This window comes from Trichomycterus rosablanca, chromosome 4 (genome assembly GCF_030014385.1).
Source record: "Trichomycterus rosablanca isolate fTriRos1 chromosome 4, fTriRos1.hap1, whole genome shotgun sequence".
Classification (NCBI taxonomy): Eukaryota; Metazoa; Chordata; class Actinopteri; order Siluriformes; family Trichomycteridae; genus Trichomycterus; species Trichomycterus rosablanca.
This window is the reverse complement of record NC_085991.1, coordinates 30,302,568-30,316,398: the sequence shown is the minus strand read 5'-3', so window position 1 is coordinate 30,316,398 and position 13,831 is coordinate 30,302,568. Positions and strand designations below refer to the sequence as shown.

Genomic DNA, 13,831 nt, shown 5'->3' with positions numbered 1-13,831 from the left:
CTGCACACAGACTACTTTTCATTGTGTCAAAGTGTCATTTTGTCAGTGTTGTCCCATGAAAAGATATACTTAAATATCTGCAGAAATGTGAGGGGTGTACTCACTTTTGTGATACACTGTATATTATTCCTCAGTCCTCATTTCTCTTACTTACCATTCACATACCAATATTCCTTCTTCATTCATATAAATACTGCATCTTTTTTTATCATGTACTTACTGGTTAAAACATTTAAACAGACATTTTTACAATATATTATTGCAGCATAAATTTTAACTATACAGAAATACTCTCTGCTGTATCTATGTATTAAAATTAACTATAGTTTGTGTTCTGTTCTAAATTTGATTGTTGATAGCAATTTTTGTACTGTACAGAAGCCAAAAATAGCAATGAGAATCTTTTTATCTCTTCATTAACATTTGTTATCCTGTACTTTTAACATAAGTAACTTAAGATTACAAGAAAACTATTTTAATGTTATTTTATGTTATTACTACATAAAACTGACTTTTAAAAGTGTGAATCCAAAAAAGTGTCAAAGGCCACCTTGGGCTTTTATACATGTTTTATACATGTAAGAACATATTGCACCCTTTTTCACTTATTTGTATATAGTTTTGATTCCCTGCTTGACCAGTAAGCCCTAGTTATCAGCACTTTTAGCAGTGCCAGGTTTCCACACTTGTGCATCACTTTTTTTGGCAGAAAACTTTGGTTTTGGTGCAGCAACAATGGTACTTCCTGAAGCCGAATCTGATCTTGCTGCCACTGGACAGGCAGGTATCACATAAGAACTTGGAGCTTGTTGATAGCATGATGTTGGGGAGGCTTGATAGGACATATTGGGGCCAGTTTGATATGGAGGGGTGGGGCCAGTTTGATATGAAGGGGGCTGCTGGTAGGAAAGACTTGGTGCTTGTTGGTAAGGGCTAGAAGGGGGTTGTTGGTAAGCATGCTGGGGATTATGCAATTCATAGGGGACTTGTTGATAGACATTGGGAGCGGGTTGATAGCTATCAGAAGTGTGGTGATAGGGGCTATCATGCATGGCAGTTGAGGTAACATAAGGCTGTTGGGGTGGCTGGGTCTGATGCGAAGCCATGAAGCCATAGGGCCCAGGAACCTGATCATATCTTAAATCCTGATTTTGGACTAAAGTGCTAGAAGCCATTGCATGAGCTTCAGGTAGAGGTTGGGCTTGGGCCCCAGCTTTTTGCTGAGCTGCAAGCTTTTGAGCTGCCTCATTTTCTGCCGCAAGTTTCTCTGCTGCTGGACCATAGGTAAACAGAGATGACTTTAGTTGGTACGGCTGATGCTTCATGACATCCAAAACATTAAGTGGTTTGGGTGCAGGTTTTTCTTTATCTTTGCCCTTATTTTTGTTCTTTAAAGTTGTACTAGATGATGGTGGTTGCTTAGTAGCACCTGGTGGATATGAGGGTGATTGTAGTGGATTATATGACAAAGGTGGAGGAGCACGACAATTAGGTGAATATTTCCATGAGACTGGCAAAGAAGGAGTAGGGGATGAAGGTCTTGCCTGATTTGCCTGCACTGTAGTGGAATCCACCACATACTTTTCCATTCTGGATTGCCTCTTGGCGAAGAGTTCTGCACCTTTCCCTTTCAAGGCTGGCATCTCAAAAGCTGAACCCATTCCAGTGCGAGACATACTACTTGTTGCTGATGCTGGTGCTGGTGCTCTTGATGTAGGTGTGTATGAGTTTAATCGATTCGCAGGAGAGGTTTGACTAGTCTGAGGTGGACTCCATGGTTTGACCTGCTGAGCCAGTTTATGGGGTTCAGCAGCAGCTGTGTTACTAACTGGACCTTGCTGGGGCCTTGGTGTCCATCCACTTGAAACTGTTTTAGAATGGGATTGTGGTGGTGCCTGTTTCTGGGGCTGATGAGACCATTGAGGTTGTGTCTGAGATGGAGATTGTGGCTGAGTCCAGGGTGGCGGTACTTGACTTTGCTCTGGTGTCCATGAGCTTATCATTTGCTGTGGCTGTTCTTGAGTCTGTTGAGTCCATGATGACTGTGACTGACTGGGTGCTGAGGACCAAGTATTTTGATGTTGCTGCATTTGTGATGGGAGCTGAGGGGATGGCTGAGCTTGCTGAGCCCATTGAGGCTGGGCTTGAACTGGACTTTGAGGTTGGTTCCATGTATTTACAGGTGGTTGTTGCAGTACTTGCTGCTGGGTTGGGGAGGTCCAAGGCTGTGCCTGGCTTTGAGGCTGAATCCAAGAGGGCTGAGAATGCTGTTGAGGAGCAGTCCATGGTGGCGATGGCTGAGATACTTGTTGCTGTTGGGCCCAGGGTGGTTGTACTTGTGGTTGATTTGGCTCTTGAGACCAAGTACTAACAGAGGCCTCTTCTTGATGTTGAGACTGTGCCCACTGGGTTTGGTGTGTTGACTGAGTTGGAGCTGTTGCCCATGTATTCATTTGAGGTTGATGTTGTGGTTGATGTTGACTCTGTGGCACCAAGGCGGGCTGGGGTTGTGACTGGGTTTGAATAGATGTGGGTGGTTGCACTTCTGAGTTGACTTGGGGCTGGGTTGCCCAGGGTGGCTGCATATTTGACTGACTCTGTGTCTGGGCTTGTAAAGAAACCTCAGCTGGACCCCAAGCACTTACTGGTGGCTGCTCATGAGCTTGAGTTGAAGATAGACCCCAAGAGCTAACAGGTGGCTCTGGCTTTGCCTGTAATTGTGGTTGAAATTGATTCTCATGCCATGTGTCTGTGTGCTGAGCTGACTGCATGGGTGGCTTAGATACACCCCATGCATTGACTGCTTCTGGCTGAACCTGTGAAGGGGGGTTAGTGAGAGCTTGCTGTCGTTCAGGAGCAGGTGAGGAGGAGGGTTCCTGATCTGGTATGGCTGTGGGCTCTATTTTAGTCACAGAATCCCTGGCAGATACTGGGACGTTATTTTCAGCATGTTGAGGAAACTGCTGTTCTGCAGTTTCTGGTTCAGGTGACCAAGGTGGGGAAGCTGGGTTTATGTGAGGTTTGGGGGCAACTGGTGGTGGGGTTTTGTCCTTTACTTTAGGGGACTGCAAAAAGTTGCAAGCCTCTGCCCCCAAGCTTAGGTAATCCTCCTCTGGACCAGAATCAAAGGCTACCTTTTTGTCACTTTTATGGAGAAGATTCAATAGCACTGGGTTTGGAGAAACTTTTGGAGGCTCTTTAAAAGTAAACATGGGCTTACTTTTGTTCTTTCTGCTGGAATCTTGTAGGATCCCTGTCTTGATTGCAGGTACAGAAATTCGTTCATCCCTGGATGCAATTTGTTCTCCTTGTCCATCTGAATAATGCTCTTGAGTTACAGATGGGGAGAATGTGACTGCTGCCGTGTTCTGTACTGAAAATGGCTTGGCACTTCTATTAATGACTGATGATTGCATTACATTGGATTGGTGACTAGACATACCATTCATATTATTAGAATATTGTTGCACCTGTTGCTGGTACTGTTGCTGCTGATTATACTGTTGCTGTTGCTTGAACTCCAGCTGTTGTTGGTAATCTTGATGTTGTTGGTAATGATGTTGCTGTTGATATTGCATTTGCTGTTGGTACTCTTGATATTGTTGCTGCTGTTGATGTTGTTGCTGATGATGAAAATAATGGTCTTCATATTGTTGGTACTGCGGGTGCTGCTGTTGGTGGCTCACATTTACATCCATGTAATTCTGGCCATCATTAGCCTGCATGTAAGGCTGATGCTGGTAATGCTTCTCAGCATCCTGCACACTCTCAACAGAGATCCCCTTACTTCTCATGTCTTCATGTTCTGCTGCAATCTCATCCATGCGCTGTTTGCGCTGTGCAAACATCAGGGCTCCTTTGCCCTTAGTTTCAGGGAGCACATTCATATCTTCTTTGTTGTGAAGTTTGCGCTCTATCTCAAGAAGTCCAGTATCACAGTCAAAGGTTACAATGCTCTTGTGGTCTAAGCAGTTTTTTAAGAAATCCCCATCAAGTTCAGTTTCACTGGTGGCTAGAACTGTAAATTCAACAGCATGTGCTTCCTTGTAATTTTCGTTGTCTTCGTCATCAGATTGTGGTTCATTTTCTCCAGTTCCGTAGCTTACAAGTGTGTAATGCTTGGCTCTCTGTCTGTGCTTTTTAAACATCAACAACCCCTTGTTATGAGGGTTGGGGGCAGCAGCAGTCAGGAGAAGAGCAATCCGCTTGCATTTAGACTTGGCCTCCTTCACCTGTTTCTCGGACAGGCTCTCACTCCGTCGGAGCCCTTGGAGAAACAAAAAAGGCAGGGGTTTAAGGCACAGGATAAAAAGGGTGGGGTAAGAACTAACTGATAATATTAAAGGATTACTTTTGCTTGATGAAAGTACAGTTTCACAAAGCTTGCAAAAATGTGACTTGGCAACAACCTGCATCCCAATATAGTACACTGTATGGCCAAATTTATGTGGGCATCTGAGCATCAGTTTGTTATAATAAGTTTAACATTCTTTTTGGAAGGCTTTCCACAAGATTTTGAATGGTATTTGTGTGTATTTGTGACTACCAAATTGTTGTAAGCTTATAATTTATTTTGTATATTTTATCTTTTGGTAATTTAGTGCTAGCTAAAATACTGTACTTCTATTGATAGTGTTACATTATTTCTTACCAAGGATAAAAAGGCAGTTTAAGATGTGGGGGAAAAAAAATCACTTGTGTTTTTTAATGCTCTGACAAAAAGTATTAGACCTCAGTATAACATCTGTGTCAAAATTAAGGTGTGTGTTATTAATATACCTTTGCAAGATGTCATTTGTAATTGTACACTTAACATTACAATTTGTAAGTGAAATACATAGGTCTTCTTTTCACAACAGACCTTGTAGCTAGTACAGCAAATTCAACATGTGACTTGAGAGAGTGGTATAGTTGCATTATCTTGAGTATTTTATTTATGGAGGTATGTAATCTGTTCCCCCAAATAACTCAATAATAAAGCAATAAATTACTTTGTATTTTACAGATATTATTCACTTTAGTTGATAAGAATCATTTGATAAAAATAAGTACCTGGCTTATAAGTCTCTATTAAAATAGTTATGTCTAAACCCCAAAGGTAATGGTCTAGAGACATTTCTCTTTTTAAATCACTTTTACTTAGCAAATAAAAAAATAAATATTTGATGAATCTCCTGTTCATGTTTGATATGTAGACTTTCAATATGGAACTAATACAAATGAGAACAGAATACTTCCATTTTCAGTGCTGCTAAGACTGCCAGATTAAAAGGATCAGGTAACTGAACAGTGACACACATGCTGGTGTCTATCAAGTTGCTCTACTATCAGCAGTGTTAAACACGCCCTGTGTTTTATTCTTATCCTCACCATGTCATCATCCAGGTCCCTCCACACTGCAGCCATAAGTAAAGACATTCCAATTTCATTTCATTTTCAGTACAAACGTCTAAAATATTATAATATTTATTTAGTTATGTGATATAAAGCTCCAAATTATAGAAAATCTAGACAGGGAAAAAAGTACTTAAATTAAACATATTAATGCTTAAAATAATGTAACATTTTAATGCCTTTGAGTGCTTTTTAAAAAATAAGTTATTGTTTAGAGTAATCCTTAGTACAAAACAATATATAACTAACTAGTTCATGTACATAGCAAAATAAGAAATTTATTCAGTTTTGTAAAATACAGGGACCAAATGGCACCAGCATACAGCATAAAAAATGTCAATACACTTTTAAATAGTAAAAAGGACTTACTGGCGTGCCTTGCCCGGTGCTTGTTGGGCTGATTGAGCTCCCTCTCAGACTCAGAGTCCCGTTCTTCTGATGGAATTCCAAAGGAGACAGAAAAGGAGGTAGCAGCCTGGCCAGTGTGCCCTCTTTCTGTCTCAGTGTAATCCACTTGTTTACCCCCCCTATCCTCAGTCTCACAGGCCTCCACCCATTCCGTTTCAGAGTCCCTCCCAATAGGCTCTAAAGTAATGTCCACCTGTCCCAGCAAAGCAGATGGAGAGCTAACAAGCACGCCTCGCTGACCTAGAGGCTGTCTCTCATGTAGTGGTATATAGAAGGAGGAGGAGCCAGGAGCACTGGTTGTTGTATTGTCATCTTCATTGTTTGGTTGATTGTTAAAGTCCACTTCAACTCCCCGAGCACTGCCTAGTGACGTACAACTGGTGTTCTTCTCTAGGGTGGTCTTTGCCAGTGACAGCTGCAGTTCCACCACAGATCCTGGGATGATTTCTAACCTAGGGACTTCACTAGAGACTTTGATGTCTGGTTCAACGCTCTCCTTTGGAGCTGGGATACAAAACTGGGTGCAGACCACAGTGTTGATGGCATCATTACTATCTGTCTTGCCATTATGTTTCTCCTGTGACTCTGTAAACCTGTAGGTCTCCTTCTGGGGTTTTATTGGGCAAATTTGAAAAGTATTGTTAACAGAATGAGACTGTTCTTCAGGGTGTAAACAGCACCTATAACAGAGAAATAATGGTTGGAACAACATATATTAATTGTTACATATTTTGTATGTTATATACTTATAATTGTACAGCAATTAAAATACTGTAACACAATGTCATGAGTTGTGATAAATCATCAATTTAAATCACTGAGACACTATTAAAAAAAAAGGTCACTGTGTTTAATTGGCCAGATTTTTTATTTTATGGGTGTTTTAAGGTCACACAAAACATTACAGTCAAAAGAAGAGGCATAATAACCATACGTCAGTTAACGGCAATTTAAACAAGGGGTAAATTTGTCTTTAAATGATGTCCAAGATTTTAGCACAATTAGATTTTATATGTACTTGTATATAACTAACAAAAGGCATCTACTACCTTGAGCTAGGACCCTACCATGTAGCAACTATTTTGCCATTTGGTTAAGCCAAAGGTCAGATCTGACATTAACAAGACAACAAATGTCTCTTCCCATAAAATAAGCAATCAAAATGCTCTTGGTGTTTAAAGCTTCTATGAAATCAAAGACATGTATAAAAAGCAATGCAGAACATTACATGAAGGGAAGGGATCAGTCATTTCTGTCAGAAAACATTTTTAATATTAGTTTTTTATAAGAGCTAAAATAAAATACATGTTTAAGATAAAAGCATTTCAGTTTCATCAGGCTCTCTAAACTGTCAAGCAATGTTTAAACACTTTGACTTGCCTGTCATATCTGAAGACATGAATGCATGTGTGTTTAGAGAGCTTAACAAATGCAGGGGCTGTTGCTGATTTTTAAAATGTCATTTCTCAAACTAAGAACATGGTTCTTAATGGATTCCTTTCTCTTAAGCAGCTTGTTTTAATAATTCTGTTTCCTAGTCTGTTTTTAGTTATTTCAAAACAGAAGTCACATTTTTCCATTTAAGTCAAAATTGGGAATTGGATGACCAACAAATCAAATTATTGACAAGGTCCCCAAAACGTCTGAAGATGCCACCACTATGTTGTATGGAGTATATTAGACATCAATCTTGAACATTCCTAGAGACACTATTAGGAGTACTGTCCAGAAGTTCCAAAATTGTGGTATAGCAGCAAACTGCCTAACTATAAAAGCAAGCCTGAAATTTCATCCAGAGGCCTTAGCAATCTAAACAGGACAACAAAGAAAAAAATCCCTGTGATACTGAACAGGCAAATAATCTGATGAAGGCACAGGAAGGGTGCAGCTATTCCAGATGGAATACTTTTATGGTGCAGGAACTATCAAACTTGACTTGTGTCTTGGATTTACAGAAATGCCATGGCATTTTGAAGAATGAAGGAATGGTATGCCTTCTGTGGTAAAGTTAAACATTGGTGATGATCTCAAGCACACTTCCAAGTCAACCAAAGCTTGGTTAAGGAATCAGTCCTAGAATATCCTGCAGTGTCCTTTTCAGTTTCCAGATTTAAGTCCCTTAGAAAATCTTTGGTGGAATTTTACGACAACAGTTGTAACACAAAAACTATCAAACCTCAAAGAGCTGGAAGCTTTTGCATGAGAAAAACAGTATAAGGGTGTCCCAAAATGAACTGACATTTAAATTTTTTAATAAAACACTTTTTTTTTTTTATTTGAACATTAATAATGTTTTTGCTTTATTTGAAAGTGAAGACATGGAGGTTATGTATGAAACAAAACATCTGACAAATGACCGCCTCGACCGTGGCAACACTCTTTTGATGAAATTTTCCATGACATTAACATTGACATAATTGCTGAGAAATTTCAGCAATGTTGTGTCAAATTTCTTCTTTGAGGTCCTCAATGGATTGTGGTTTGCTGGTGTACACTTTATCCTTAAGATAACCCCAAAGAAAGAAGTCTAACGGCGTCAAGTCACATGATCTTGGTGGCCAGTTCACATCACCATTTTTAAAGTGAATTTTTACAATTTCTATGCGTTGTTCGATTGTGTATCTTTTCATGATTTAACCTCAACATTTACTAATGACAGCAATTTAAAAATCTCTAACTCTGGTTTTGCCACGAAAGAATTTCAGCAAATTTAAAATGTCAGTTCTTTTTGGGACACCCTGTATGTACAGGTCCTTCTCAAAAAATTAGCATATTGTGATAAAGTTCATTATTTTCCATAATGTATATGAAAAATTAAACTTTCATATATTTTAGATTCATTGCACACCAACTGAAATATTTCAGGTCTTTTATTGTTTTAATACTGATGATTTTGGCATACAGCTCATGAAAACCCTCAAAAAATTAGCATATCATGAAAAGGTTCTCTAAACGAGCTATTAACCTAATCATCTGAATCAACGAATTAACTCTAAACACCTGCAAAAGATTCCTGAGGCTTTTAAAAACTCCCAGCCTGGTTCATTACTCAAAACTGCAATCATGGGTAAGACTGCCGACCTGACTGCTGTCCAGAAGGCCATCATTGACACCCTCAAGCAAGAGGGTAAGACACAGAAAGAAATTTCTGAACGAATAGGCTGTTCCCAGAGTGCTGTATCAAGGCACCTCAGTGGGAAGTCTGTGGGAAGGAAAAAGTGTGGCAGAAAACGCTGCACAACGAGAAGAGGTGACCGGACCCTGAGGAAGATTGTGGAGAAGGGCCGATTCCAGACCTTGGGGGACCTGCGGAAGCAGTGGACTGAGTCTGGAGTAGAAACATCCAGAGCCACCGTGCACAGGCGTGTGCAGGAAATGGGCTACAGGTGCCGCATTCCCCAGGTCAAGCCACTTTTGAACCAGAAACAGCAGCACTGGACTGTTGCTCAGTGGTCCAAAGTACTGTTTTCGGATGAAAGCAAATTTTGCATGTCATTCGGAAATCAAGGTGCCAGAGTCTGGAGGAAGACTGGGGAGAAGGAAATGCCAAAATGCCTGAAGTCCAGTGTCAAGTACCCACAGTCAGTGATGGTCTGGGGTGCCATGTCAGCTGCTGGTGTTGGTCCACTGTGTTTTATCAAGGGCAGGGTCAATGCAGCTAGCTATCAGGAGATTTTGGAGCACTTCATGCTTCCATCTGCTGAAAAGCTTTATGGAGATGAAGATTTCATTTTTCAGCACGACCTGGCACCTGCTCACAGTGCCAAAACCACTGGTGAATGGTTTACTGACCATGGTATTACTGTGCTCAATTGGCCTGCCAACTCTCCTGACCTGAACCCCATAGAGAATCTGTGGGATATTGTGAAGAGAAAGTTGAGAGACACAAGACCCAACACTCTGGATGAGCTTAAGGCCACTATCGAAGCATCCTGGGCCTCCATAACACCTCAGCAGTGCCACAGGCTGATTGCCTCCATGCCATGCCGCATTGAAGCAGTCATTTCTGCAAAAGGATTCCCGACCAAGTATTGAGTGCATAACTGAACATAATTATTTGAAGGTTGACTTTTTTTGTATTAAAAACACTTTTCTTTTATTGGTCGGATGAAATATGCTAATTTTTTGAGATAGGAATTTTGGGTTTTCATGAGCTGTATGCCAAAATCATCAGTATTAAAACAATAAAAGACCTGAAATATTTCAGTTGGTGTGCAATGAATCTAAAATATATGAAAGTTTAATTTTTATCATTACATTATGGAAAATAATGAACTTTATCACAATATGCTAATTTTTTGAGAAGGACCTGTATATGTATGTATGTGTATATACAGTGTATCACAAAAGTGAGTACACCCCTCACATTTCTGCAAATATTTTATTATATCTTTTCATGGGACAACACTATAGAAATAAAACTTGGATATAACTTAGAGTAGTCAGTGTACAACTTGTATAGCAGCGTAGATTTACTGTCTTCTGAAAATAACTCAACACACAGCCATTAATGTCTAAATGGCTGGCAACATAAGTGAGTACACCCCACAGTGAACATGTCCAAATTGTGCCCAAAGTGTCAATATTTTGTGTGACCACCATTATTATCCAGCACTGCCTTAACCCTCCTGGGCACGGAATTCACCAGAGCTGCACAGGTTGCTACTGGAATCCTCTTCCACTCCTCCATGATGACATCACGGAGCTGGTGGATGTTAGACACCTTGAACTCCTCCACCTTCCACTTGAGGATGCGCCACAGGTGCTCAATTGGGTTTAGTCCATCACCTTTACCTTCAGCTTCCTCAGCAAGGCAGTTGTCATCTTGGAGGTTGTGTTTGGGTTCGTTATCCTGTTGGAAAACTGCCATGAGGCCCAGTTTTCGAAGGGAAGGGATCATGCTCTGTTTCAGAATGTCACAGTACATGTTGGAATTCATGTTTCCCTCAATGAACTGCAGCTCCCCAGTGCCAGCAACACTCATGCAGCCCAAGACCATGATGCTACCACCACCATGCTTGACTGTAGGCAAGATACAGTTGTCTTGGTACTTCTCACCAGGGCGCCGCCACACATGCTGGACACCATCTGAGCCAAACAAGTTTGACCACAGGGCATTCCAGTAATCCATGTTCTTGGACTGCTTGTCTTCAGCAAACTGTTTGTGGGCTTTCTTGTGCGTCAGCTTCCTTCTGGGATGACGACCATGCAGACCGAGTTGATGTAGTGTGCGGCGTATGGTCTGAGCACTGACAGGCTGACCTCCCACGTCTTCAACCTCTGCAGCAATGCTGGCAGCACTCATGTGTCTATTTTTTAAAGCCAACCTCTGGATATGACGCCGAACACGTGGACTCGACTTCTTTGGTCGACCCTGGCGAAGCCTGTTCCGAGTGGAACCTGTCCTGGAAAACCGCTGTATGACCTTGGCCACCATGCTGTAGCTCAGTTTCAGGGTGTTAGCAATCTTCTTATAGCCCAGGCCATCTTTGTGGAGAGCAACAATTCTATTGCTCACATCCTCAGAGAGTTCTTTGCCATGAGGTGCCATGTTGAATATCCAGTGGCCAGTATGAGAGAATTGTACCCAAAACACCAAATTTAACAGCCCTGCTCCCCATTTACACCTGGGACCTTGACACATGACACCAGGGAGGGACAACGACACATTTGGGCACAATTTGGACATGTTCACTGTGGGGTGTACTCACTTATGTTGCCAGCTATTTAGACATTAATGGCTGTGTGTTGAGTTATTTTCAGAAGACAGTAAATCTACACTGCTATACAAGTTGTACACTGACTACTCTAAGTTATATCCAAGTTTCATGTCTATAGTGTTGTCCCATGAAAAGATTTAATGAAATATTTGCAGAAATGTGAGGGGTGTACTCACTTTTGTGATATATATATATATATATATATATATATATATATATATATATATATATATATATATATATATATATATATATATATATATACTGTATATATACTGTATATGATGACCAAAAGTCTGAGATCACGGTGAATATGTTTCTATTTTGCATTCTTCTTGAATTTAATTTAATTTCAGCCAGCTGGATTTGTCGGATGAAAGGATATTGGGGGATTTCTAATTTGCATATTAATATTTATATGGTCTGGTGTTTGTAATTATACCAAACATGTATGAGGCCATTTCAGTTGTTTTCTGAAAATTTACATTTATTTAAATTCATTTTATTGATTTAAGAAGACCAATTTATTTGACAAAAGTCTGATGACAGATCTGCAAGTCAGAGAGTTTTATTTTAATCATTAAATACCTTTTTACTACTAGTTGCAAGCAGTCAGTGGCATTCTCGATGAAAACAATAACCTCTGCAAGGCTGAGGTTGGAGCAGGATACTCCATTCACAGAAACAAGCTCATCATCCTCACACAAACCAGCCAAGGATGCATGACTGCCTTCTTCAACCTTTGGAAAAAAAAAACACTAGGTGAGTCTTGTTTAAGACAATAATATTAAAACATTGTAAACATTTCTCCTAATTACTGAGTTCAGGTGTTTTAGCCTCACTTACTGTTCACAAATATTTACAATCAATTATATAATAGATTTTTTGTTGCAATTTTGTGGCAAACATTTAGGGATGGACTTTTTATGGACTTTTTCAGACTTTTCCTGCTCCAGAATGCCTAGTCCAGAAAGTCTATAAAGAATTTGTTCAACAAGTTGGTGTTAAACAAATCAAGAGAGCTGTACAAAGCCCTGGCTTAAAATCCACTGAATATATTTAGAATAAATTTGAACTTTGATTGTGTGCCAGGCTTGTCATATTTACATACCCCAAAAGATTGTAAAATCATTTCAGAAGAGTGGTGAGTTAACTCTGTATTAATGCCCATGGTTTAGGAATTGTAGTGGGGCCAGATGTGCTTTCCTATTGAATTGCAAGGCAAATCCACACATCTGCAAGAATAGAAATAGATCCCAGGTGCAAGATGTTTTAAGTAGAACAATACTGCAGTAACAAAAAGGGGATAATCTGATTATCTCAAATACAAGAGTTAGCCAACTAAACAGAAACACAGTAACAAATAAAAGACACAACAATATCCACAGCCCACAACGGGGAAAGTGGATAGAACAGGGACAGCGCAAAACTAAGCATGGGACGTCACAATATTACAGCCTACCCCACTATCTGTGACAAGCTAGCTCTTGGAGAAAGGAAAGATGGGGAATCCTCAGAATCAGCCATGCACACGAGAAAACCCTACCCCACCAACTGGCGCTCTCTGTGAATAACGTGGTTACAGGTGGGGTCGGCAATGGAAAAGGGACTTCCTGCCACCTCTGGGGCAGTCCGCTTTCCCAGGGTGGTTCCACAGTGAGGCTCAAAACACCGCAACACTGGCAAGTTCCCAGAAAGCTAAAGAATGCTGGCATTACAGTAGCCCAGTGTCACCACTTTAGAAAAAAAATATGTGTGCCACCATAGAAGCTGCCATATATAATATTATACATGGATAAACTTCCATTTGGAGCAAAGTAACACTCTCGAGGGGCAGGTGATTGTCAATCAAAAGATGACTGACACACCAAGCATGTGTGCCTCTATACCTCCTATGCCAGCCAAAAATGACAACACAGAAAGATAAGACCCAACGCAGATCAGCTGTTAAACTACTTCAGCAGCCGCCACATTACAGGAATGGAATGTACAACAGGTTCATGATCAGGCGTCCAAATACTTTTGGCTATATAGTATCTGTATTTTCTATAGTTCTTCTGGGTCTAAAACCTTAACTAAAGAAATCAAAGCTTATGTTGCCTCCTTATTTGGCAACATTTATATATAGCCATATTTTATACTGCACAACAGCTGCATGTTACACAGCCAAACAATTCTCCTGGACAGAGAACACATCCACAGTCAGTCCAGAATAGAGGAGCAATGGTGGCACTTGAGTATAACATTTACTACTGACCTTTACTTTGACTCCGCACATTACAAATCCGTCATAAAAGTAAGCTTGTATA

General features: G+C 40.4%; 1 protein-coding gene across 1 annotated transcript in view; it reads right to left on the bottom strand.

The window, feature by feature from the left end:
* Positions 1–530: 530 nt before the first annotated feature.
* LOC134312304 (synaptopodin-2) overlaps positions 531–13,831 on the bottom strand; it is a 29,919-nt gene continuing 16,618 nt past the window's right edge. The window contains exons 2-4 of the mRNA XM_062994146.1: positions 12,111–12,262; positions 5,764–6,482; positions 531–4,267 (exon numbers count right to left, since the gene is read on the bottom strand). Of these exons, the coding sequence (XP_062850216.1) occupies positions 648–4,267; positions 5,764–6,482; positions 12,111–12,262 (4,491 nt within the window). The 3' untranslated portion in view covers positions 531–647. The remainder of the gene's footprint in view (positions 4,268–5,763; positions 6,483–12,110; positions 12,263–13,831) is intronic.